This window comes from Mercenaria mercenaria, chromosome 12 (assembly GCF_021730395.1).
Source record: "Mercenaria mercenaria strain notata chromosome 12, MADL_Memer_1, whole genome shotgun sequence".
Lineage (NCBI taxonomy): Eukaryota > Metazoa > Mollusca > Bivalvia > Venerida > Veneridae > Mercenaria > Mercenaria mercenaria.
Genome location: NC_069372.1, coordinates 6,396,987 through 6,424,919, shown reverse-complemented (window position 1 = coordinate 6,424,919; position 27,933 = coordinate 6,396,987). Strand labels below are relative to the sequence as shown.

Here is a 27,933-nt window from a genome sequence, read left to right as displayed (position 1 = left end):
GTCAAAAACTAGGTCAGTAGGTCTAAAAATAGAAAAACCTTGTGACCTCTCTAGAGGCCATACTTTTGAATGGATCTTCATGAAAATTGGTCAGAATGTTCACCTTGATGATATCTAGGTCAGTTTCGAAACTGGGTCACGTGCCTTCAATAACTAGGTCAGTAGGTCAAATAATAAAAAATCTTGTGACCTCTCTAGAGGCCATATTTTTCAGCGGATCTTCATGAAAATTGGTTAGAATTTTTATCTTGATGATATCTAGGTCAGATTCAACACTGGGTCACATGAGCTCAAAAACTAGGTCACAATGTCAAATAATAGAAAAAAACGACATCATACTCGGTTTAAAACTGGGTCATGTGGGGACAGGTGAGCGATTCAGGACCATCATGGTCCTCTTGTTAAATAACTTGGCATGAATGTGTACCACAGTAAGACGACGTGCAGTGCGCAAGACCCAGGTCCGTAGCTCAAAGGTCAAGGTCACACTTAGATGTTAAAGGATAGTGCATTGATGGGCGTGTCCGGTCCATATCTTTGTCATCGATGGATGGATTTTCAAATAACTTGGCATTAATGTGTACCACAGTAAGACGACGTGTCCTGCGCAAGACCCAGGTTCGTAGCTCAAAGGTCAAGGTCACACTTAGACGTTAAAGGATAGTGCATTGATGGGCGTGTCCAGTCCATATCTTTGTCATCGATGGATGGATTTTCAAATAACTTGGCATGAATGTGTACCACAATAAGACGACGTGTCACACGCAAGACCCAGGTCCGTAGCTCAAAGGTCAAGGTCACACTTAGACGTTAAAGATCATTTTTCATGATAGTGCATTGATGGGCATGTCCGGTCCATATCTTTGTCATTCATGCATGGATTTTAAAATAACTATGCATGAATGTGTGACACAGTAAGACGATGTGTCGCGCGCAAGACCCAACTCCGTAGGTCAAAGGTCCTAAACTCTAACATTGGCCATAACTATTCATTCAAAGTGCCATCGGGGGCATGTGTCATCCTACGGAGACAGCTCTTGTTTCTCTTATGACATACAGTTCTTGTTCAAACCATGGTGTGAGCTTATTTTGTTCTTTTTGTTCAACGAGAACTTTGTCACCTTTTAAAATGTCACTGTATTTTACATTTCTCTGAGTATCTGCATACTCCTTCCCTGTTTCTTTCTGGATCATGTCCCTTTCTCGAAAGTCATATTTTTCAGTCTCACTGTCAACAAAACTTAGTACGAAATTTCCTACGAAACATCAGTTCAGCAGGACTTACTCCTGTTACTATGTTCGGCGTTGTTCTATACTCAAAAATAAACTCATTCATGTGTTTTTTCCTATTCCCTCTTTCAGCTTGTAAAGTTTTAATTGCTTTTAATATTGTCCTATTCATGCGTTCGACTTCCCCGTTGCTTTGAGCCCAGTATGGTGTACTTGTTAAGTGCTCAATTGCATGTTCACATAAGTAATCCTCGAATTCCTCAGATTTGAAATTTGGTACATTATCAGACCTTATTGAAATTGGTAATCCATGTGTTTCGAACATTTTGTCCAAACTTTCAATGATTTTACTTGAAGTTATGCTTTTCATAATATCCACCGAGAACTGTCTACTGAAATAATCAACAACAACAAACACATAATCACCACTAATGGGAAATGGTCCCGTAAGATCTATCGATAAGTGTTGCCATGGTCCCTCTGGTAGTTTTGTTCTCGACACCGGTTCTGGCTTCTCCGGCTGAACCTACTAATTGACAACTATGACACTTTCTAACTTCTCGTTTGACCTGACTGTCCATACCAGGCCAGTATACAGTGTTGCGCATTCTCTGCTTTGTTTTCACGATTTCTTGATGACCTTGGTGTGCTAATTTGACTATTCTTTATTGTAGTGATTTCGGAATAACGATACGAGTTCCGCGTAACACCATTTTTCCCAAAACAGTTAGTTCTTTTGTAACATGTTTGTAGTCAGGTAAATCCTTAAAATCACCGTTTTTACGGATCTCTCTTCGCAGTCACGTAATCGCAGGATCACGTGATGATACTTGTTCAATTTCTTGTGCAGTTAGTGCTTCTGGTACGTCGTTCAGAGCTATGAATTTGACATATTCCTCCGCAATGACTGATGCTTTCGACTTAGTTACGTTTTGCTGCGTCAATCTACTCAAAGGATCAGCAATGTTGTATTTGCACGGCTTATATTTCACACTGAAGTTGAAAGCCTGTAGTCTCAGAACCCAATGTTCTATCCTTGGTGGACGGTATATAACCTCCAATGCATGATGAGCTTCTTTTTCTGTCTGTGAATACTTTTGCTCAGTCTTTGTGAGTGTACGACTTGCGTATTGGATAATTCTTTGCTGACCATTTTGTTCCTGAATAAGCACAGCTCCAAGTGCCACGGGTCCAGCATCTGCTATAACAGTTGCTTTGGGATCAAAGTACCCCAATGTTTTTGCACTAGCTAATCTTCTTTTCAGTTTTTCAAAAGATTCCGTTTGCTCATTTGTCCATTTAAACCGTATTCCTTTTTTAGTCAACCTATGTAATGGTTTGACAATGGAAGCGAAGTCAGGTATGAATCTGTGATTCCAATTAGCTAATCCTAGCAGACTTCTAACTTCTTGAACATTTTGAATCTCCTTGCATTCAGAATAGCTTCTACTTTTGACTGTTCTGGTCCTATTCCATGTTTTGATAATACATGTCCGTGAAATATTAGCTTATCCATACAAAACTTGCATTTTTAGCTCACCTGTCACAAAGTGACAAGGTGAGCTTTTGTGATTGCGCGGTGTCCGTCGTCCGTGTGTAAACTTTTCCTTGTGACATCTCTAGAGGTCACATTTTTCTAGGATCTTTATGAAAATGGGTCAGAATGTTCATCTTGGTAAATTCTAGGACAAGTTTGAAACTGGGTCACGTGCCGTCAAAAACTAGGTCAGTAGGTCTAAAAATAGAAAAACCTTGTGACCTCTCTAGACGCCATAATTTTCAATGGATCTTCATGAAAATTGGTCAGAATGTTCACCTTGATGATATCTAGGTCAGGTTCGAAACTGGGTCACGTGCGGTCAAAAACTAGGTCAGTAGGTCTAAAAATAGAAAAACCTTGTGACCTCTCTAGAGGCCATATATTTCACAAAATCTTCATGAAAATTGGTCAGAATGTTCACCTTGATGATATCTAAGTCAAGTTCGAAACTGGGTCATGTGCCGTCAAAAACTAGGTCAGGAGGTCTAAAAATAGAAAAACCTTGTGACCTCTCTAGACACCATATATTACACAAGATCTTCATGAAAATTGGTCAGAATGTTCACCTTGATGATATCTAGGTCAAGTTCGAAACTGGGTCACATGCGGTCAAAAACTAGGTCAGTAGGTCTAAAAATAGAAAAACGTTGTGACCTTTCTAGAGGCCATATATTTCACAAGATCTTCATGAAAATTGTTCAGAACGTTCACCTTGATGATATCTAGGTCAAGTTCGAAACTGGGTCACGTGCCGTCAAAAACTAGGTCAGTAGGTCAAATAATAGAAAAATCTTGTGACCTCTTTAAAGGCCATATTTTTCATGGGATCTGTATGAAAGTTGGTCTGAATGTTTAGCTTGATGATATCTAGGTCAAGTTCGAAACTGGGTCACGTGCGGTCAAAAACTAGGTCAGTAGGTCTAAAAATAGAAAAACCTTGTGACCTCTCTAGAGGCCATATATTTCATGAAATCTTCATGAAAATTGGTCAGAATGTTCATCTTGATGATATCTAAGTCAAGTTCGAAACTGGGTCACGTGCCATCAGAAACTAGGTCAGTAGGTCAAATAATAGAAAAACCTTGTGACCTCTCTAGAGGCCATATTTTCCATGGGATTTGTATGAAAGTTGGTCTGAATGTTCATCTTGATGATATCTAGGTCAAGGTCGAAAGTGGGTCACATGCCTTCAAAAACTAGGTCAGTAGGTCAAATAATAGAAAAACCTTGTGACCTCTCTAAAGGCCATATTTTTCAATGGATCTTCATGAAAGTTGGTCTGAATGTTCATCTTGATAATATCTAGGTCAAGTTCGAAACAGGGTCATGTGCGGTCAAAAACTATGTCAGTAGGTCTAAAAATAGAAAAACCCTGTGACCTCTCTAGAGGCAATACTTGTGAATGGATCTCCATAAAGATTGGTCAAAATTTTCATCTTGATGATATCTAGGTCAAGTTCGAAAGTGGGTCACGTGCCTTCAAAAAGTAGGTCAGTAGGTCAAATAATGAAAAAACCTTGTGACCTCTCTAGAGGCCATATTTTTTATGGGATCTGTATGAAAGTTGGTCTGAATGTTTATCTTGATGATATCTAGGTCAAGGTTGAAATGGGTCAACTCCGATCAAAAACTAGGTCAGTAGGTCTTGAAATAGAAAAACCTTGTGACCTCTCTAGAGGCCATACCCTTGAATGGATCTTCATGAAAATTGGTCAGAATGTTCACCTTGATGATATCTAGGTCAAGTTTGAAACTGGGTCACGTGCCTTAAAAAACTAGGTCAATAGGTCAAATAATAGAAAAACCTTGTGACCTCTCTAGAGACCATATTTTTCAATGGATCTTCATGAAAATTGGTCAGAATTTTTGTCTTGATAATATCTAGGTCAGATTCAAAACTGGGTCACATGAGCTCAAAAACTATGTCACTATGTCAAATAATAGAAAGAAACGACGTCATACTCAAAACTGGACCATGTGGGATGAGGTGAGCAATTCAGGACCATCATGGTCCTCTTGTTCATAGTTCACGGTTAGCCCACGTTCACGTAACCTTTCAAAAACTGCATTCAATCTTTGATCATGCGTAGTTTTGTCTGGTGCATAAACTATGATGTCATCTGCAATATTTTTTAACCCCGGTAAGCCTTCCAGGACTTGTGAAATGATATACTGGTAAATTTCCAGTGCTGAATTTATACCAAACATGAGCCTTTTATAACGATATAGTCCCTTTGAAGTTACAAACGTTGTAATATATCTCAAACGTTCCTCTAACTCTGTTTGATGGAATCCTTCTTTCAAATCAATTTTTGAGAAAATTGTCGCAGAGTTCATGTCATGTATCACTTCGTCAATGGTAGTTATAGGGTGTCTCTCGCAAGATTGCACGGTTCGCCTGACGCATATCAACGCATATCCTTACGTCATTGTTTCCCTTGGGCACGACAACTAATGGCGACACAAATGGTGTAGGACCTGTTGTTTTTTCAATTATGTCCTTTGATTCTAAATCCTCAATTTTCTGTTTAACTTTTTCTCTTAAGCTGAATGGCAGTCTTCTGACTTGCTGCACAACCGGCTCAACAGTCTTATCAATATGTCATTTCAACTGAAAATCTTTCAATTTCCCAGTTCCCTGAAAGCATTCTGGGTATTTCCTTTTAAATTCTTCATTGCTTTCCACTGTATTTATATTTGCACCTATTTTTAACACTTTCAGCGCAGTCGCTGTACGATATCCTAACAAAGATCCACAAACAGTATCTGTCACCAGAAATTCTGCAGACTGTGTTTTCCCGCCAACACACATTTCTGATTCAAATTTCCCTATCAGATTCAGAGGTGTACTTGCTCCGTATGCGTAAACCTTCTTTGTACAGTCCTGTAATTTAACTTTTCTTCTAAGTTTCTTCCATGCTATTTTATCAATAACATTGCAGCTTGCCCCACTGTCGATAAGAAAATCTATCTTTGTCCCTTTAATTGTTCCAGGCAAGTATTCAAACTTATTTCCAATTATGAACACATTTTCTTCTAAATCTGAACCTGATGACTCATCATGGCTTTTAACATTTTGTGTGATCTTTTTAGATTTACTAGTTTTGCACATTTTCGCAAAATGTCCTATGTTTCTGCACTTGTGACAAACTTGATTTTTTTCGCAACGTCACATTTCCAAGCCATATGTCCTATTCTTCTACAGCGATAACATTTTACACCTGTGTTACTCCTTTGCTGCTTAGAATGCGGTTTTGGTCTCAAACCACTTTTTTGTTTGGCTGCAATTTTATTTACTACGGGCGTAGATGATGGGTTTTCAATGTCTGCTCGAGCACAAGCACCTTCATATTCCCTTGCCATGTCAAGCAATTTCGACAGCTTTAAATCTTCCACTGTTAAAAACTTACGACGCAACTTGTATGATTGACATTTGTCAACAATTTGGTCTCTTATCATGTCATCTTTTATATCCCCATATTCACATGTTAATGCTAAATGTTTCAGTCTTGTTGAAAATTGTTCCACAGTTTTGGACTCTCTCTGGATTTCACAACGAAAAATATGCCATTCATAAGCTCTATGTTCTTTTTTGGTTTGAAATAATTCGTTAATTTCTCAATAGCTTTGTCATAATCTTTATCTTCCCCATTTTTCTGTCAATGTCCCAAATAATTCTTGTGTTTCTGGACCAGCGAGATATAACAACAATGCTCGTTTTTGAGTTGTATCTGTTATACCGGAACCAATTGTGAAAAAATTAAATTGCTTCATCCATTTATCCCATCCTTGTGAAAGCAAAGTTTGGTCACCCGAAACATTAAACTGTTCAATTGATGGAATGTTTATCGTTTTTGCCATTTTAATTATCCGAGCACTGACTTAGGAAATAAAATTGTGTCACTCGAATTGAATCAGTGTCTCTTTTCCATCCGAATTTAAACAAATATTTTCCTTGTCGCCAATGTAAGATATCGCATGAAGACCTGTTCTAGCTTATATATTTATTAAGCATGTGGCTAGTACAGCATCGCAGATTAAACTGAACTCTTAACAAAGCAAACGTAAGTATATAATCTCACATTCTTTAGATAAGCCATTAGGATGATACACTACAACTGGTAGATTCAGTTTTGTTTTAGAGATACATTAGTGCATAACTGCAAATTTTTACACTTTCGAATATGTTGTATTATGTATTTTGGAGTGCTATATAAATGTGGAATATTAATATTTTTCAATCTAAGAACTACTTTCCTCCTGCTGTGAATATACTGTAAAAGCAGAAATTTTCACGAGGGTTTAATTTTCGAGGCCCTACATCTCGCGAAAATTCATCCTCACTTAAATATTCACCATTAGTATAGTTCAAATTAAAGTATGATACCATTTTTACAATTTCGCGAATATTCAACCTTGCGAACATACTCGAAATTTCAAAGTCGCGAAATTTTGACTCAGCGAAAATATGTGCTTTTACAGTATATTTCAAAATTTTGCAGAGTTGCTGCAGTATTATCACATTAACTTCATTTCAGAATTCAAACATCACTTCATACTATCATGTATCTTCACCATTGTCAAACCTACAAAATAGTATTCCTTTTTATCCTGTTTTAGACACGTTATGGTCTTTAGATTATAAACCAGTTTGCATTTATATTTGGGATATATATCTCCAGGTATTGTTATTTCCTCCTCATATATTGTTAAGTTTTTCTTTTAGACTTTACATTTTCTTATTGTCTTTAGTATTTGTTCCAGTGACAATTATTAGTCCCTTGCTTTATTGCCTTCTTGTCAGTTGCCATGGTTACATGATTAGATATTAGATACTTTTACAAGAATCGTGCACAGAGCTTGTTATCATGTATGTAAATAGAAGTTTTTCTGCAATGTGTTCAATGTTTTTAATGTTTTGTACTTTGCCTATATAGATTAAAGTGTTATTGTTATTAAAATCATGAAGGTTATAAATGGGTTCAAACAGCGTTTAAAATTTTCACTAAATCAGGTGAAGGTTATTTAGCATTGGTTTATTCAAGTGTCACACCTTTTGAAAGGGTTTATGAAGCACCTTTGTCTTGTACACAAGTTTTTACATTATATACATGTTTTTAGATTTTTAGAAAAATACATTCTGTTCACATTTTCCCTTCTAATTAAGTAAATTCAAGATCTGTTTTACATGCTTTAAAATGTCATTTAGGAATCATTTACAAAATCAAGGAAATTCTGTTGTAAATAAGATGAAACAAGGGCTTTTTCTAAAACACATATGCCCCTTTCCGCCCCCCCCCCATGATAGGTTGTCCCATTTTGAGTTGCATTATCACTATGACCTTGACCTTTCACTTACTGACCCCAAAAAGCAAAAGTGGTCATCTACTACATAAACCCAATCATGCTATCAAGTTTGAATGTTCTTGGTCAAGTGGTTCTCAAGTTACTGAGTGGAAATGGTTTTCTAAGTTCAGGCCCCTGTGACCTTGACCTTTGACCCTTAAACAATAGTGTGCACATGCTTCATATACCCAATCATGCTACAAAGTTTGAATGTTCTAGGTCAAGTGGTTCTCAAGCTATTGGGCAAAAACCATCACACACAGACCCATCAATGCGACTTTCATATGAAAACCGCGATAGTGAAAAACCCACTTTTTTGAAGAGAGGCATAAAAATATACATTTGTTTCTTTTATTGTGTTTAATCATGTTCTTGTTGAATGTTACTATTTATAGTGGTTGATATGGGTTGTATGTCCAAACATTTATCACTTTTATTTGATTGAGGTGTTAGTGTTTTGTTGGCTGGGTATAATATGAAAGTTTCAGAATATTATCTTAATCAGTATAGAAAAAGCATACTTATGCAAATAATTTTCATTGGCCAAAAATCTACATGAGAAAATTTCGTTTTCAAATGATTCAAAATTTGAACAGTTCCAACTACCATCCTCAAGCAGATGTATATTCAGAATTGTACAAAAAACTTTAACAGATCTGGTGAATGACTTTGACTAGAGAAACATTCTCAGATTGAAGAGACTGAATAAGATTTTAGATATATGGATTGAAGGAACCCGAGGTTTTAATGTGCATTTATTTATTCTGCTCACTTCTATAATGTTTGTGATATGTAACATGCAATAAAATTATTATCAATTGTTTTGTGTTTGATCCATCACTTGCTTTGCTGTATAATGCCATACCATACCTCTTTGTATCTACCGTCTGTATAATGCCATACCATACCCCTTTGTATCTACTTTAGACTGGATGGTTAGTTCTGACTGAACAGAGGTCACAAGTTCATTCACCTGGTGATTTCTATGACGATTGAACAGAATACCATGTGACCGAAGTTTTTCATCCTCCAGCTGTGATATACATGTTAAGTAAAAACTCTTCCAGAGGACCATTTGGAAGCATAAAATGTAACCAAGCAAAAATAATAGCAGTCTGTTTGTGAGAGGTACTGAAATGTACAAGACCCCTCATGCCCCATATTGCAGGCTACTACTGTTCCTATTTTCCATCTAAATTATGGATAATAGACGTGTCGAGATTATTTATGTCCTTTATACATAAAACAACAAGCTCTCCTCAAGTTCGACACAAAAAAATTGTGTATCAAAGCTTATAGTTGCCACTGGTTACCCATGTGATACTCATGCAGTTTTTGTTCGGTTTAATGTCGCACCAAAATAGTAACAAGTCACATTGTGACTTTCCAGTTTTCATGATAGAGGATGACCCTAGATGTCCTTCCTGATATTATTTCAGGTAAAGACAGGCACTCATTTGAACCCCGACATTCCATATGCCAGTTGGATGGCTTCCTCACATGAAAGAATTCTACACCACAAGTGAGGCTTTGAACCCATAGCAGTGAAGGGCAAAAAATTCGAAGTCGGCCATAGAGGCTTCTCACCTAGAGTGTATTAATAACTGTGTTTGGTGGAAAGTGCATGTTTCAGAAACTTTCCTACTTCTTCACATGCCAGGAGTAAAACACTCACACAGAAAACCCTTACAAGAAACAATGCCGGTCATTTTGGAGGAGCAGATAAAACTTGTGATTCCTGGTTTTGTAGTCCAGCACATTACCACTGAAGCACAACTTCCTCTATTCAAAACAAGCTGATGTTTAAAGTTGATAAGGCTTTTCTGTAGCAAAGGCCATCTTCAAACATACAGACATCTTCCTCATAGATTTCTTTCAAACTGTGCAGGGGCCTCCATGGCCAAGTGATTAAGGTCGATGTGGGTTCGAGCCTCACTCAGGGCGTTGAATTTTTCATGAGGAAGCCATCCAGCTGGCTTACGAAAGGTCGGTGGTTCTACCCAGGTGCCTGCTTGTGATGAAACAATGCACGGAGGGGTATCTGGGGTCTTCCTCCATCAAAACTGGAAAGTCACTATATGACCTGTAATTGTGTCGGTGCGATGTTAAACCAAACAAAATAAATAAATAATTCAAACTGTGCACTTCAACCCAAAAACTCATTTTAAATAAAATGTTTTTTTCCCTTTTGCAAAAATACTAAGATATTAAAAAACAAGAGGGCCCTAGATCACTCGCATGAGTTAAACTGCTTGCTTGAACAGTTTTGAAGTTTATTATGCAAGGAAAATGTCTGTAAAATTATTTTGAAACAGTATTTTGTACAATAGTTGTAAAGGGATTGTGTGTAAAATTACTTTAAAATTAGGCTGCTGTTTCAGACAATAAGATTTTTAAATTTTCCAATATATACATATAGGAAAAGTGAACATGCCCCCTGGTAGTTTGTTTTTTTTTTGATGAATTGGAATCATTTGTACAAACTTGGTAGAGGGTCATACAAGGGCCATTTGTGAAATTACAGGTACTTTAAAATTAGACCAGCAGTTTCATACAAGGTTTTTTAAGTTTCCACTATATTCATACAGGGAAAAGTGACCATGCCCTCTGGCAGCCATGTGTTAAGATGAATCAAAATAATTTGAACAATCTTGGTTACAGGGAATTTGTGTGAAATTATTTTAAAATTTGGTCAGCAGTTTCATATAAGCTTTTTAAAATTTGCAATATATACATATGGGGAATAATGACCACGTCAATGGCAGCCATGTTTTTTGATGAATCGGGATAATTTGAACAATCTTGGTAGAGGGTTACATAAGAACCATTTGAGTGAAATTATTTCAAAATCGGACCAGTGGTTTAGAAGATGTTGTTAGGTCTGGCGGCCACTAAGTGCAACTAATCTGAACCGTTTCAACAACTTTAAAAGAGGACCACCCAAGGATATCCAGCCAGTCTGGACAGTAAGCAATCAATATAGACGCCCCCCTCCCCGTGCTCCAGTCCGGTAAGGTAAAACATCGACTGTCCCTTTCCCCATTTTTATTGAAACAATATCACACTTTTTGACCTTTTTTAAGAACCTGGAGAAAAACATGCTTTGTTCATGGACTGACTGAATATATACTGATTTCCAAAGTTCCTAAAAACTTTAAATACTGGGTAGTTATATCTAGAGAATTTCTACTGGACATGAAAAAGAAAGAGTAAACTCAACTTTATTGATTATTATAATATTGCACAGCTGGCTATCAAAACTAATTCAACATAAAATACATATAGGTCTACATTTTCAAATGTATTTCAAAAAACTTTCAAAAAAGTTCTTAGAAAATAACATCCTGTTAATTTATAATTATAAAGAAAAGATTCCGTTATATACAAGTTTCCATAGAATTTCTAACAATATTGCATGCCAGTTTATGAACAGTTCATTCAGACCTGAAATAGTGTTGTCTGAACTGCCGACTTTTTGATCTGAAATTCTCATTTTTTGTGCATCTTGGCACACCTTAACCAATTCTGTAAAAAAAAATGCTTTTGTGCTCCATATCCCAGAACTGCTGTCTTGTGGAATGTACATTCATGAAGCTAATCAATTAGCAATTTATCACACGGAATGATTTATAATTAGATACTACTATTTCAATTAAAATGTACAAAAAAAGCGAGATTCTAACCAATGTACAATTTATACACTGGTAGTCTTTGCTGAAAATTTGCTAGTCTATAAAATAAATTGCTTGAATGCATGACACTCAAAGAACCGGGCTATCTTCAATCTTAACAAAAATGCAAAAAAGTGACCTTATTAATTTCAAGCTAAAAGACAACCAAATTCACACATTTTTATTTAAAATTTCATTGTTCACGCAAAAATACCTATTTTGTGGGTCAGAAAAAAGTGTTTTTCAAATTTGATGCATATAAAATTACTTTTATTTATTTGGATTCAGTTAACCATGAATCCATCAGAATTAGTGGAAATCCCTAAAAATATTGTGTTTATTTTGTTACAAGAATAGTTTCTACAAGCTGTGCTCCATGGCTGCTCCCTAGACCAATTCCCCGGCCTTAGTAAGGGATTTTAGTCAAGTCTTCCAATACATGATCAAACTTCAAGTCCTTATATCTGGATAAAGAATTATCTATGAACCCAAGGTCTTCTAGCTTATATCCAGCATTGTTTGTGGTAATGTAGGTCCTTCTCCAAGATGTCGGACTGTCGTCACATAGACTCCTTCAGTAGAAAGTACAGATCTGCGAAGAAAACTACAGTTGCCAGGGTGAGACCAGCCATCAGTTGCTGAAACACACACAAAAAGGAAACAACTCAAAATTCAAGCAGCAACCATTTAAACAAGAGGTGATTGTAAAATATGTTTGCCTGTAAGACATCATGTCAGAGGAAACTGGGTTTTCGTAAGCTGTGACCTTGACCTCTGACCTAAAAACATCAGAGAATATCTACTGACTACTGGCAAGTTTTAAGGCACTGACCATACAAGTAAATTCAGTGAATCTATATCCCCTACTGAATTGGTTGTTTTGTGAATGAGGGGACTATTTTGAAAGATATAACAATTAAAGGGCAATAACTCTACAGTGACTGAAGAGGTCCTGACGAAAGTTGCAGGTACATATTTGCTAGTGGTGGTCTATATTTGTATTAAGTTTCATGAAGATCCATCATTAGGTTACTATATTTTGTGGGAATTTATGAATTTTAAAACAATGGGCAATAACTCTGCAGTAACAGAAGAGATCCTGACAAAAGTTGCAGGTACATACTGGCTAGTGGTGGTCTATATTTGTATTAAGTTTCATGAAGATCCATCAATAGGTTACTATATTTTGTGGGAATTTATGAATTTTAAAACAATGGGCAATAACTCTGCAGTAACAGAAGAGATCCTGATGAAAGATGTGCAAGCACCATCGCCCTATAGTGATCTATATTTGTATTAAATTTCATGAAGATCCATCAATGGATTATTTGTTATATGAGAACTTTGGATCATAAAAAAAATGAAGGGCAATAACTCTAAAGGTACTGAAGCGATCCTGACAAAGTTGCAAGTGCACCACTGCCCTATAGTGATCTACTATGTTTTTTAAGAAGATCCATCAAGATGTTACTTAGATACAGTCAATATTTACTATTTTTTAACCAAATCAAGGGAAAAAACTTGTTTTTACTGTAGGGATGCCCCAGTTCAGTGTATAATGTTCAGATACTTTAATATTTAATTTAATATCTCATAAAATACACTCAATAAATGTTGTACAAATAATATTACATAAGGTTGAGTCACTGAAATTAAATACAACTTACCAGGGCAAAAACATTGCTGTACCCACTAAATGTATATTGCGTTGCCTTGTATCCAAAAGCAAACGCCCCACCCACAGTTACAATAAAGTTGAACACAGAAACCAATTGCCTGTTCATTTCTTTCACTGAAATAAAACATATAATCTCTAATATAATATTGTTTTACTTATATAGACTCTGGATCTTTACAAAGTGGTTAAAGCCGATGAGTTTGATTACTTGTCTCTCAGGTGTGTGGGGTCTGAACCAAACTCTTACATGTGAGTAAGCCTTCCAGCTGGCTTGTGGAAAAAATTGTGTTCTACCAAGGTGCCCACCCCCACTCCCCCACATTACAGTAATAACATCTGGAAGGCCAACTGCGGTCTTCCTAAACCATTAAAACTCAAAATTAACTGGAATGTCAGCATAAGACTTGAAATATGTCACTGTGACTGAGAACTTAATCCAACAAGAGCTGTCCGTAAGACAGCGCGGTCCACTATTCAGCGATTTGACAGTAACATGAAAATAGTAATAATAATCCGAATAGTGGAGCTAAAAATAAATTAACAATCATAAAACATTTCAGCTTTTAGAACATTCATAAATTCAATTTGCAAAAGAGGAATGTTTTAAATCTGTTTGGGATTTAATGTCATTTTTCAACAGTATATCAATGGTATAATGATGGGCTGTTAACCTAAGCAGTGTCCCTGCATTTTGTTCCAGTACTAACCTGTTGTCAACAAGTAAATGCCACCTTCTCCATATGAACCCAAGATTGAATGTAAGATATTTAATAGACACAACATCTCTGATTCTAAATTACATGTACAACTTATTCCCTTCCAAAAAGGAATAACCTTCAGAACTTCTACAACAAGAATGAGGTAAAATGTAAACACAATCTTACCATCTCTGCCAGCAGAGTAGTAATCCGTTTTCTGAAACATAAAACACATTTGCTGTATATCAAATATTTTATAGGAAGAATGAAATTAAAATTAACTGATACAAGTCCATATATTCAATTTTTCATGTACTTCATATTTGGTTATACTTTAAATGGATTTTGCCAGACCAAGATCGGAGGAGGCACTTGTGCAAAATCCATGAGTCAAATGCATCATTGCAAGTCAAATATTTAATATCTCTTTTATGATATACTTCTATGTAAAATCTTTCTTGTTTCATCTTAGCCGAAACTGACTATACTTTTAGAAAAATAAAACTGAAGGCTTGTTAGATCTTTTTGATACATAAATTATCGAGACGTCTTCATTACATCATTTCTGACATAATATCTTACACAAAGGGTAAAGCAATCAATTATTTTTTCATACCAAATAGGAATTATACATCCAGTAGGAGTTCAATACATCCAATAGGAGTTCAATACATCCAATAGGAGTTACATATATCCAACAGGAGTTCAATATATCCAATAGGAGTTCAATATATCCAATAGGAGTGTAATACATCCAATAGGAGTTCAATATATCCAATAGGAGTTACATATATCCAATAGGAGTTCAATATATCCAATAAGTGTCAAATACAGGTATACAAGGTACATTTAGACAGAAAATTTGTATGTATATAAAAATTGAAAATTCATAAAGTATGCGTGTGGAAACAAAGAATGCTCTGTATGTCCTTATTATTGTAACATTAACCCTTATTATGCTGGACACGACTGATTCTGCCTTTGCAACCAGTGTAGATCATGATCAGCCTGCACATCCATGCAGTCTGATCAAAATCTGCACTGTTTGCCATTCAGTCAGTAACTTTTTAAGCACCCCTTTTAACAGTTAATGGTACTGTCCAAAATGAAAGATGGACAAGTTCATTATAGAAATTTAGCAAAATAAGGGTTAGGTTTTACTTACTGATCTATCAATATTTTTGACCATCTCCTCATACTTTTTGTTTTCCAACTGTGCCCGCAGTTTCTGACATCTTGCTTCAAGCTCTGCATCCTAAAAGGGTAAATAATATTTTTCTTTTTTATAATTTAAACACTTTTTAGAATATTACAAAATAATTTTGTATACTGTAAAATCATTAATAATAATATTAGTGGTGGACTCATTTTAAGGATTTTATGTGTAACAATCCATGAATTGCAAACATTAATCCCAACAAACATGTAAAGTTCCCATTTATTTTACCTTCAAAACTTGGAATCCAACACAACATATTCCCATGAATTAGCCATTTTGGCCAAAACCCTGAAATTTCATGCCCATGAATTTAAGTGACTTCACAGTAAATTGCAAATCTACTGACGGACAGACAGATGGGCGGACAGGGCAAAAACAATATGTCTCCCCCTCCCACCCCCACTATGGGAGGAGACGTAATAAATTTGGTAGAGGATCAATACACGATGCTACATGTTAAATATCTAAGCTAAGGGCATTACAGCTTAAAACAAGAAGAGTTTTAGTTTTTCCTATATTAGTCTATGTAAAACACGTGAACCTTAGGGCAGGGCCCATTTTGATCCTAGGGCCATGATTAGTGGACCACTACTTAATGCTACATGCCAAATATCTAAGCTTACTTGAAGTTGAAGATTTTAAAAGTTTTTCCTATATAAGTCTATGTAAAACAATTGAACCTCACAGCCAGGCTATTTCAATAGTTCCCACTATGTACAGATAAGGAAAACTGACCACGCCTATAGCAGCCATCGTCTTGGTAGAGGGTCACCTAAGGAGCATTTCTGTCAAAATATTTTGACATCCTGTAACAGATTTCTGAGAAGAAGATTTTTAACGTTTTTCTTTACCATTACGATAGCAACTAAAGGTCTGACTGGAATAAAATTCTTTGAACAAATTTGCTTGAGAACCATCCAAGGAACATCCAGACCAAACTGACAGGCGGTTTATAACACAAACTGACAGGCGGTGCGTGATCAAAATAGCTCACACCATGAAACCTGAACTCAGGTGAACTACAAACATGCAGGAATTTGAACATTCATAATCAGGTAAAACACTGATCACTTATGGTCTCAAAGGGATGAACAAAATGTATTTGAGGTATACAGGGCTTTGTTTTTCCAAAGCCAACACAGAAAATACATGTATATGGAAAATAGCTATGGAACATGTAAATTGCTAGTGAGCCCGGGACCTCAAGCTAAGTGGTGTTTCACTGTACATTGTACTTACATATAACAGCACTTTTGGGAAAGACCATAATTACATATATATTTGTTTCAAAACTGCTGAATAAAAGTATTAACTGTACCCTAGGTTTTGGTTTGACTTCTGGTAAACATAGATCACTTCCTTCTATCAACTCATGCAAATAGATCTTCTTTCCATCTGAAATAGCACACAGCATAAGTCATTATAAAATCTGAAATGTCCAAGTAAAACAGCTAATTTAATGCTTACCACACAGCAACAATAACGAACAAGAGGGCCATGGTTGCCCTAAGTCACTCACCTGAAACTGACGATATGACCTTGATATGTATGACACACTGAATAATGAACAATAATTACTGTGTTTAGTATAAAAGGTCTTTCTATTTTGAGCTCTGGCAGCTCCAAAAATCAGTTAAACAGAACCATTAAAAAAAATTGAGAGAGACCTTACAAAGATGTTACAGACCAAGTCTGGTGATAATTCATGCGGCCATTCAAGAGCTGTTTAAAGATTTTTTTCTATTTTCACCTCTGGTGGCCCTTAAAATTAGTCAAGCAGAAATATTTGAACCAAACAGAGAGAGTACCTTACAAGCATGCTACAAACCAAGCTAGGTTTTGAAACATTTACTCAAGAGATTATGGAGAAAAATTTAACTTGCCAGGCGTTTTGATATCATATTTTGTCGTTAAATAGACAGTAACGTTGTTGTATTAATAAATTTACCCATGGATTTCCATTAATTCATAAAATGATTTTCGTTTCCGTATGCCGAGTCCAGGCTTTTTTCTTTGTTTTCCGGATAAATGACGTTACGCCATTACTTCCGGTTTATCAAACATGAAGCAGAACTACCTTAAAATCAGTAAAGTGAAAACAAGGTGATTGGTAACACTGATGGATGTTCCCTGAAATTGCTGTCGCATAAGGGGCCTTTCCACCACGGGAGTTGTGTAAATGAGAAATGTGGTCAGCAAGAGTTGTGGTTCTTTAACACTGCACTCCCTCTCACTGATCTCTATGAATGTGTACATTTTAATGTAAAGTATGAAGTCAATAACTTACATAGTATTCAAGTTATGCCCCTGACAAAGTTTTTAAAAAAGGGAGATAATTCAAAAATGGCACCACCAAGAGTTATAGTTCCTTGTTACTGCACTTCCTCTCAATGAGCTTTATCAATTTGTAAAGTATGAAGTAAATACCTTTTCTAGTATTCAAGTTTTGATCTGGATAAGGTTTTCCAAAAAAGGGAGTTAATTCAAAAATGGGACTGCCTAGAGTTATGGTTCCTTGTCAATGCACTTCCTCTCAAATAGCTCTATCATTGTGTGAAGTTACATCTTGGTATCTTTAATAGTTTTTGAGTTATCCTCCAGACAAGAAGTGTGATGGAGGACGGACGGACGCACATTACTTGGCGACTATATGCTCCCCCCTTTGGAAAGCATAGAAATTAAGAAAGGACCTTTACAAAGATGCTAAGGACTGAGTTTGGTGATGATCATCGAACAGTTTATGAAAAGAAATCATTCGCATTCACAATGTGTATTTTCTGTCAGATATGTTATGCGAGATATATTTTTTTATTTGCATTTCACGTGGCCAGCGTACGCCTAAGCGTTTATTAATAAAGTGTGGAGAATATTTTTCTTGCCGCTCACGTGACCGGCATGTCCCGTGTTGAGTAAGTACCAAACGTTTGTGCCTATTCTCCCCCAAAACCCTGGTTCGCCACTGCGTTATAAACTTCCGGTCAAAAGTAAACAAACCAATCACCTGATCGTGACAATACATCATAAATTTGTTTCACGGTACGAAACGGTATGTATTCTTCAGACTTGTACAGTTTCAGTTCTCTTTCTAAATCACTGCATATATTTTGTTCTGATAAAAGACGTTCTATTTCTTCTGAAATACGTTTAGTTTTCACAATTTCGGGTTCAAGATTTCGTGCGTCCATACCGGAAGTTAAGATAGACCAATGTATTTCAAAAATAGGGGTTTAATGACCTTTTTTTTATTGTAATGATTATGTGATAATGAAATAAGAGATATCAAATTTATTAATCAAACTGGCAAAATACATTTAACTCTTCTTTAAAACACTGACTATTACATTTATTAGGTAAAAATTCATACATACATCAGACTGCTCAGTTGTAACAATAACACTTACCTATAAGATGAAAATGAGATTGCCTAGGTGTTGCAGTAGAATAATGTAACTGTGACAATTTCGAAGGTTCAACATACCGGTAGTTAGGTATTTTCGTAGACATACGAAGACGCACTCTACAGTCAGGAAATCGGACGCATCATACAGTTATAGGCGGTCCGTAGTAAGTAGGTGGAGCGATGATATTATGATAAAGCTGTCAGCGTTTGCGCGGTGGCAAGCAACAGCTAGAAACGAAAAAGATGTTTAAATCATTAAGTAGCCTACATTGAAAGCACTAATCATTGATATTTAAAATGTTACAAATGTTTATTGTGTAAATTAATATGAACCCGGGCGATAAATTAATTAATTACCGTAATAAATCTACCAAAAGTTAGAAATATAGATCTAACTAAACTGAAATATATAAACTAGATACTACAATGTATATAAATCTATAAAGCTTTAATATAATTTTTTTTGGGTGGGGGGGGGGGGGGGGGGGGGGGGGGGGGATAATTTTTAAATGGAGCCAAAAACGATACCTTGGCGGTCCATATTATTACAGTAAAATGTATCATACAGCTATTGGACATAGGCATTTATGAGAGCATGGAGCAGAATGCGAGAAGGTTTGCCTTCTCATTTTATGATAGTGTGGGGGACAGCCCGTGTTACACCACACTTTAATTTAGCGAAAAAAGAAAAAGAAAAGAAAAGAAAACAAAACGCTCCTGATTTTCTCAGTAGATAAAGGGGAAACCAACTTTATAGATCATTTAAATATAAGTTGTAGTACAGCTAAGGATTTAATGAAAATTAGCGGAAGAAGATTGTTTTTGTGTTTCTGTTGTTTCTTTTTATTTTATTTTTTTTTCCTTTCATTATTACTCTTTATTTGAGGTGGGTGTCAACAAAAGTAATGGTCGTATTTAACTGATTAAGCCTGCTCTAAAGACGAGTCTTGTAACATGATTCTGGAGAGCGTCTTTATTTCCATTTAAATAGTGGTGTTGTTTATAATCTGGCCCTGAGGTGCGTCCTCAACTTTCATAAGATATGCTTAATGTGTCATAGTATAGAAATTAAGGAAACAACACAGAGTCTGCCTGTATTCGACCCTACTACTGGAAAAGCTGTGGATCCCACGCTCTTCAGAGTCAGATAATACATTAAGCTTCTATTGACAGGCTTGGAAATGAATTTATAACTAACTTGTTCTCTAATCCAAGTATTTATTAATTAGTATTTAGGATGCTCTTCAGAGTCAGGTTTTATACGAAGCATCTATTAATGAGAACTTATACTGTAACAGCTGTGTACGCACCTCAGTGTAAAGTTATACATTACACCTGTATAAACCTGGAATAATATGATTATTCATTATGTCAAAATTAACGACGGTATATTAGAACAGTTGAGGATTTTCCTCAGAGTAATGTTGAAAATTAACCATGTATTAGAAATTGAGGATGCGCTTCAGAGTAAGGTTATACATTTTATGTCTTTATAAATGAGGGCTAACACGTTGAGAGTTGAAGACATCGTAGTGTGATTATACATAACGCCCCAATATAATACAACGTTAAACGTATACTATGCGCATTGAGGATGCATGTCCGAGTAAATTATACATCAATTCATTTTTCAAGAGGACTTTATACGTTAAAGCTTTGGGCGATCGTCAGATTGTTTTAGTATTACTTTTGATATGAGATTCTGGTAGAATTTTGCAGACAGTTTCTACATTTCCTTAGCTGAGTGATGTTTTGATGAGCATGTACATGTACTCTTCAATATTCAAGGGTGTTTGCTTAGCAGATGTTTGTAAATCGTTTATATCAGTCATTATAGCTATTAAATGAACTGAAAACACCACACTGGTGGTGTTATATTTCTTATAAGATACAGAAAAAATAAATCAAATTCACCCGTATACCCACAGTCATACTTTTTGACAGACTTTGATAAAGGATTTTTTTCAGCTCAATTTTTATTTATTGTATTCCTCTTTAATAATGACTTAAAATGATTTACCTTACTCTGAGGTGATTCCTCGATTTATATAATGTACATTTCTCATTAATATCGTTTTTTAAACTATTTAACCCTGACTCTGAAAGGCACCCACAACTGTTATATAAGTAATGCCTCAGTTTACCTTTTGTGATATGTAGTCTTTCTAAATACAGGCTATAAATATGTAAACTGACTCTGAGGTTCGTCCTCAACTTTAACAGTATGAACTCTCTCAAATAAATCTAGTGAATCTGAGATACGTCCACGATTTCTATTCTGTATAAGCTGACTACAAGATCGGTATATGCAACTTATATATATATGTATAGTATTTTTAAATAGAGGCGAAATGCAATAAACCGACTCTGAGACATGTATTCTGTTTCTTTCTATATTTAATATTCCTTCCTCTTAATTAATACAAGCTTAATGTATAATCTGACTCTAAGGTGCGTCCGCAGCTTTTTTAGTAGAAAGTCTTTTTTAACAGAAGCAAAAGGTATATAAATAAATATATATACTGACTCTGATCTGCACTCATAGATTTTATAGAATGTAGTCAGTTTATACATAAGGCATCCTTAAGAAGACTGCTTACTGTAACAGCTGAGGACGCACCACACAGTCAGTTTATACATAAGGCATCCTTTAACGAGACTACTTACTGTAACAGCTGCGGACGCACTCCACAGTCAGTTAATACATAAGGCATCCTTTAAAGACACTGTTTACTGTAACAGCTGCGGACGCATCCCACAGTCAGTTAATACATAAGGCATCCTTTAAAGACACTGTTTACTGTAACAGCTGCGGACGCATCCCACAGTCAGTTAATACATAAGGCATCCTTTAAAGACACTGTTTACTGTAACAGCTGCGGACGCATCCCACAGTCAGTTAATACATAAGGCATCCTTTAAAGACACTGTTTACTGTAACAGCTGCGGACGCATCCCACAGTCAGTTTATACATAAGGCATCCTTTAACGAGACTACTTACTGTAACAGCTGCGGACGCATCCCACAGTCAGTTAATACATAAGGCATCCTTTAAAGACACTGTTTACTGTAACAGCTGCGGACGCACCCCACAGTCAGTTAATACATAAGGCATCCTTTAAAGACACTGTTTACTGTAACAGCTGCGGACGCATCCCACAGTCAGTTAATACATAAGGCATCCTTTAAAGAAACTGTTTACTGTAACAGCTGCGGACGCACTCCACAGTCAGTAAATACATAAGGCATCCTTTAAAGAAACTGTTTACTGTAACAGCTGCGGACGCACCCCACAGTCAGTTAATACATAAGGCATTCTTTAAGAAGACTAAATACTATTATTGTAGCTGCAGACGCACCTTACAGTCAATTTATACATAAGACATCCTTTAAGAAGACTAAATACAATTATAGCAGCTGCGGACGCACCCAACAATCAGTTTATACATAAGGCATCCTTTAAGAAGACTAAATACTTTTATAGCAGCAGCGGACGCACCCCACAGTCAGTTTATACATAGGGCATCCTTTAACAAGACTAAATACTATTATAGAAGCTGCGGACGCACCCAACAATCAGTTTACACATAAGGCATCCTTTAAGAAGACTAAATACTTTTATAGCAGCAGCGGACGCACCCCACAGTCAGTTTATACATAGGGCATCCTTTAACAAGACTAAATACTATTATAGAAGCTGCGGACGCACCCAACAATCAGTTTACACATAAGGCATCCTTTAAGAAGACTAAATACTTTTATAGCAGCAGCGGACGCACCCCACAGTCAGTTTATACATAGGGCATCCTTTAACAAGACTAAATACTATTATAGAAGCTGCGGACGCACCCCACAGTCAGTTTATACATAGGGCATCCTTTAACAAGACTAAATACTATTATAGAAGCTGCGGACGCACCCCACAGTCAGTTTATACATAAGGCATCCTTTAAGAAGACTAAATATTATTATAGCAGCAGCGGACGCACCCCACAGTCAGTTTATACATAAGGCATCCTTTAACAAGACTAAATACTATTATAGAAGCTGCGAACGCACCCCACAGTCAGTTTATACACAAGGCATCCTTTAAGAAGACTAAATACTATTATAGCAGCTGCGGACGCACTCCACAGTCAGTTTATAAATAAGGCATCCTTTAACAAGACTAAGTACTATTATTGTAGCTGCGGACGCACCCCACAGTCAGGTTATACATAAGAATCATTTAAGAAGACTTAATACTATTATAGCATCTGCGGACGCCCCCCACAGTCAGTTTATACATAAGGCATCCTTTAAGAAGACTAAATACTATTATAGCAGCCGCGGACGCACCCCACAGTCAGTTTATACATAAAGCATCTTTTAAGAAGACTAAATACTATAATAGAAGCTGCGGATGCACCCAACAGTCAGTTTATACATAAGGCATCCTTTAACTAGACTAAGTACTATTATTGTAGCTGCGGACGCACCCCACAGTCAGTTTATACATAAGGCATCCTTTAAGAAGACTAAATACTATTATAGCAGCTGCGGACGCACCTTACAGTCAGTTTATACATAAGGCATCCTTTAAGAAGACTAAATACTATTATTGAAGCTGCGAACGCACCCCACAGTCAGTTTATACATAACGTATCCTTTAACAATACTAAGTACTATTATTGTAGCTGCGGACGCACCCCACAGTCAGTTTATACATAAGGCATCCTTTAAGAAGACTAAATACTATTATAGCAGCAGCGGACGCACCCAACAATCAGTTTATACATAGGGCATCCTTTAACAAGACTAAATACTATTATAGAAGCTGCGGACGCACCCCACAGTCAGTTTATACATAAGGCATCCTTTAAGAAGACTTAATACTATTATAGCAGCTGCGGACGCACCCCACAGTCAGTTTATACATAACGTATCCTTTAACAATACTAAGTACTATTATTGTAGCTGCGGACGCACCCCACAGTCAGTTTATACATAAGGCATCCTTTAAGAAGACTAAATACTATTTTAGAAGCTGCGGGCGCACCTTGCAGTCAGTTTATAGATAGGGCATCCTTTAAGAAGACTTAATACTATTATAGCAGCAGCGGACGCACCCCACAGTCAGTTTATACATAAGGCATCCTTTAAGAAGACTAAATACTATTATTGTAGCTGCGGACGCACCTTACAGTCAGTTTATACATAACGTATCCTTTAAGAAGACTAAATACTATTATAGCAGCAGCGGACGCACCCCACAGTCAGTTTATACATAAGGCATCCTTTAAGAAGACTAAATACTATTATTGTAGCTGCGGACGCACCTTACAGTCAGTTTATACATAACGTATCCTTTAAGAAGACTAAATACTATTATAGCAGCAGCGGACGCACCCCACAGTCAGTTTATACATAAAGCATCTTTTAAGAAGACTAAATACTATTATAGCAGCTGCGGATGCACCCAACAGTCAGTTTATACATAAGGCATCCTTTAACTAGACTAAGTACTATTATTGTAGCTGCGGACGCACCTTACAGTCAGTTTATACATAAGGCATCATTTAACTAGACTAAATACTATTATAGCATCTGCGGACGCACCTTACAGTCAGTTTATACATAAGGCATCCTTTATGAAGACTAAATACTGTAATAGCTGCGGACGCACCCCACAGTCAGTTTATACATTAATTAATCCTAATTTGAACAGGAATATACAGTATAAAGGTCGCGGACGAATTTCACTGAGTTGATATATTAGTCCTTCATTGAAGAGCACTGTATACCTAGTCACAATAATAGTTGTGGGCGTACCCTAGAGTAGGCTTATATATTAAGAATGTGTTACAGATGAAAGTTCGTCGTAGTAGCCGAGGACACATTCTTGAGTCAGTTAATACATGATCCCAACATATTGCAATACAGCATACTATAAAAGCTGCAGACACACTTCCTAATCAGTTGATACATTAAGCCTCTCCTTAAAGAATGTCTTATGTATAAACTGACTGTGGGCAGTTAACAGCCTATACAGCCGTTATCGTAAGCAGTCTCCTGAAAGCATGCCTTATGTATAAATTGACTGTGGGGTGCGCCCGCTGCTGCTATAATAGTATTTAGTCTTCTTAAAGGATGCCTTATGTATAAACTGGCTGTGGGGTGCGTCCGCTGCCGCTATAATAGTATTTAGTCTTCTTAACGGATGCCTTATGTATAAACTGACTGTAAGGTGCGTCCGCAGCTACAATAATAGTACTTAGTCTTGTTAAAGGATGCCTTATGTATAAACTGACTGTGGGGTGCGTCCGCAGCTGCTATAATAGTATTTAGTCTTCTTAAAGGATGCCCTATCTATAAACTGACTGCAAGGTGCATCCGCAGCTGCTATAATAGTATTAAGTCTTCTTAAAGGATGCCTTATGTATAAACTGATTGTGGGGTGCGTCCGCTGCTGCTATAATAGTATTTAGTCTTCTTAAAGGATGCCTTATGTATAAACTGACTGTGGGGTGCGTCCGCAGCTGCTATAATAGTATTAAGTCTTCTTAAAGGATGCCTTATGTATAAACTGATTGTGGGGTGCGTCCGCAGCTGCTATAATAGTATTAAGTCTTCTTAAAGGATGCCTTATGTATAAACTGACTGTGGGGTGCGTCCGCAGCTTCTATAATAGTATTTAGTCTTCTTAAAGGATGCCCTATGTATAAACTGACTGTGGGGTACGTCCGCAGCTACAATAATAGTACTTAGTATTGTTAAAGGATGCCTTATGTATAAACTGACTGTGGGGTGCGTCCGCAGCTGCTATAATAGTATTTAGTCTTCTTAAAGGATGCCTTATGTGTATATTTACTCAGGGATCCGTCCTCCATTTCTACAATGTATATTTCTTTTTAATATATGCTTAATGTATAAGCAGACTCTGAGGTGCGTCCGCAGCTGTTATAGTATGCAGTCTTCTTGACTGACTCTGATCCGTCATGAATATTCCTCTTTGATATATGCTTAATATATAAGCTGAATCTAGGGTGCGTCCGCAGTTGTTATGTTATGCTTTTTTTTTTTAAAAGGAGGCCTAATATATCAAGTGGCTCTGAGACGCGTCCTCAGTTTCTAGACTGTATATTATTCTCCAATATAGGCTTAATGTATCAACTGACAAGGAGGTGCGTCTGCAGCTGTTATAGTATGCAGTATTGCAATATGTTGGGATCACGATTGTATTAACTGACTCAAGAATGCGTCCTCGGCTTCTACGACGAGCTTTCATCTGTTATACATACTAGGTATACAGTGCTCTTCGAGACCTAATATATCAACTGACTGAAATTCGTCCTCGATTTTTATACTGTATATTCCTGTTCAAAATAGGATTAATTAATATATTAACTGACTGTGAGGTGCGTCCGCAACTGTTATGGTATGCAGTTTCTTATTTAATAGATGTTTTTATGTATAAAAATGACTCAGGGATGCGTCCTCCATTTCTACAATGAATATTCCTCTTTGAAAAATTTAAGGAATTATCTGACTCGGTCTGCGTCCGCAGCTTTTATATTGAGTGAGTTGCGAATCGACACAAAATGCATGCGCGGATCCAGAGGGGAGGGGTGCGGGGGTCCGGACACCCTCTGACAAATCCTTAAAGAGAAAATAGGACCGCATTCAAAGTATATGTGGCTGCTGCTTCGTACGACCAGACATAATTCATATTTATATTAATTTTCTAAAAGAAACTAAGAATTCTACCTTGAAGAAAACTTTATTCATTTTCCCCAAATTTATCAGGTTAGCTCAAAAAAAAAAAATAATTTGAAAATAAGGGGTAAATTCATTTATGTATATAAAATTGCAGTGGAAAGGTGTTCTTAAATGCCCTAGAATGCAGAAAATGAAGCGCAAAATTTTTTAATTTTTGGGGGGTGGCGGGGAGAGGAGTCGGACCCCTTCTGAGAAAATAATCTGTATCCGCACATGAAATTGTCATATATCGCCGAGAATTTTTATGGAACTATGCAGTCCTCATCAATGGAGGCTTAATGTGTAACCTTACTCCGGCCAGATGCGTCCACATGTAACTATTAAAGTACAACGTAATCTGAAGTATAATGACTTAATAAATATGCTGAATTGCGCCCGTAGCTGAATTTTATGGTATATATTCCTCTTTAGTTTTGACCAATATAATAGGCCCTACTGGATTACGAGGTCCGTAACTCTTCATAAGCCCTCTTTATAGTGTGTAGTCCGCTTCTATTGTGTAACGTATAGTGTACATTCCTTTCTCTAAAAGCTAAAATGTATTTCCTGACTCTAAAGTGCGCCCATAATTTCTCTTTTTAACTTAATCGAGTACCTGTCAATCATTCATCCAACTCCGCCCTATAAATTCACCGCCCCTTACTGTAAGGTGCGTCCGCAGAATCCTAACTGCAAGGTGCGTCTTCGTATGCCTACCTAGGTATTTTCTTTTATTGTGATTATTATTTGATATATGTTCATTTAGTTTGTTTATAAATATGTCACCTCTAAATCTAAATGAGACATGACTTTTATATGAAATACCACAGGAGTCTGAAGTTCTATCAATAAGACCATAGAAGTCTATCTTTACAAAAAATACCCCCTATATATATAAAATAAACATATAGGGGGTATTTTTTGTAAAGATAGACTTCTATGGTCTTACTGGTAGAATTTCAGACTCCAGTGGAAATACTGTACTGAAATGCAGTTTTCATTTTTTTTTGGGTGGGGGGCGGGAGGGGGGCAAGTAGGCTAGTTCTACTCCAAATTATAGGATGTTTTAGGACAGCGTGATAACTTTTGACTGGTGCTGTCCTGTAATGGCAATTCGGGGCTTGACATTAAAGACTGCCCTATTACCTGTGTGGATGGGGACAGGCAATACTCATTTTCCGGTTGGCAAGTGAGGCTGGTAACATTGCCCGATCGGGCTTTCGACATAAAAACTAATATTTATTGAAAAATAATGAAGATATTTCTTTCAAACTTGGTCCATTTATTAAGCATAACATATGATACAAATTAAAATAAAAATAACTTGGTTGCCTGTAGTTTTGGTAGAATTATTTCCCTTTTTCTGATTTGTATGATGCATAATTTTTGAAGTCCAAAAAAATATGTTCTAAT

General features: G+C 36.5%; 3 protein-coding genes across 4 annotated transcripts in view; 2 read left to right on the top strand and 1 right to left on the bottom strand.

The window, feature by feature from the left end:
- The window catches only part of LOC123535239 (beta-1,3-glucosyltransferase-like), a 106,519-nt gene that overhangs the window by 19,520 nt on the left and 59,066 nt on the right, over window positions 1-27,933 (top strand). The window lies entirely within an intron of this gene.
- LOC123534559 (transmembrane protein 199-like) lies at window positions 11,332-18,581 on the bottom strand. Its single transcript, XM_053519065.1, has 6 exons — window positions 18,384-18,581; window positions 16,701-16,777; window positions 15,329-15,418; window positions 14,350-14,380; window positions 13,455-13,579; window positions 11,332-12,425 (listed from the first exon to the last, which is right to left on the bottom strand). The coding sequence occupies exons 1-6, from the start codon at window positions 18,565-18,567 to the stop codon at window positions 12,348-12,350; spliced, it is 585 nt and encodes a 194-aa protein (XP_053375040.1). The 5' UTR covers window positions 18,568-18,581; the 3' UTR covers window positions 11,332-12,347.
- The window catches only part of LOC123543283 (transport and Golgi organization protein 2 homolog), a 133,101-nt gene continuing 123,900 nt past the window's right edge, over window positions 18,733-27,933 (top strand). Inside the window, exon 1 of one of the 2 annotated variants that reach the window (XM_053519062.1) lies at window positions 18,733-18,870. The gene's annotated coding sequence lies outside the window, so the exon portion shown is untranslated. The remainder of the gene's footprint in view (window positions 18,871-27,933) is intronic. The other variant, XM_045317274.2, reaches the window with a different exon arrangement.

Coding starts and splice junctions, on each gene's coding strand:
- LOC123534559 (XM_053519065.1), bottom strand. CDS start 18,567: ATGGACGCACGAAATCTTGAACCCGAAATTGTGAAAACTAAACGTATT. Junction 13,580..14,349: donor CTACTCTGCTGGCAGAGATG/GTAAGATTGTGT, acceptor GTTTTATTTCAG/TGAAAGAAATGAACAGGCAA. Junction 12,426..13,454: donor ACAGCAATGTTTTTGCCCTG/GTAAGTTGTATT, acceptor TGTGTGTTTCAG/CAACTGATGGCTGGTCTCAC.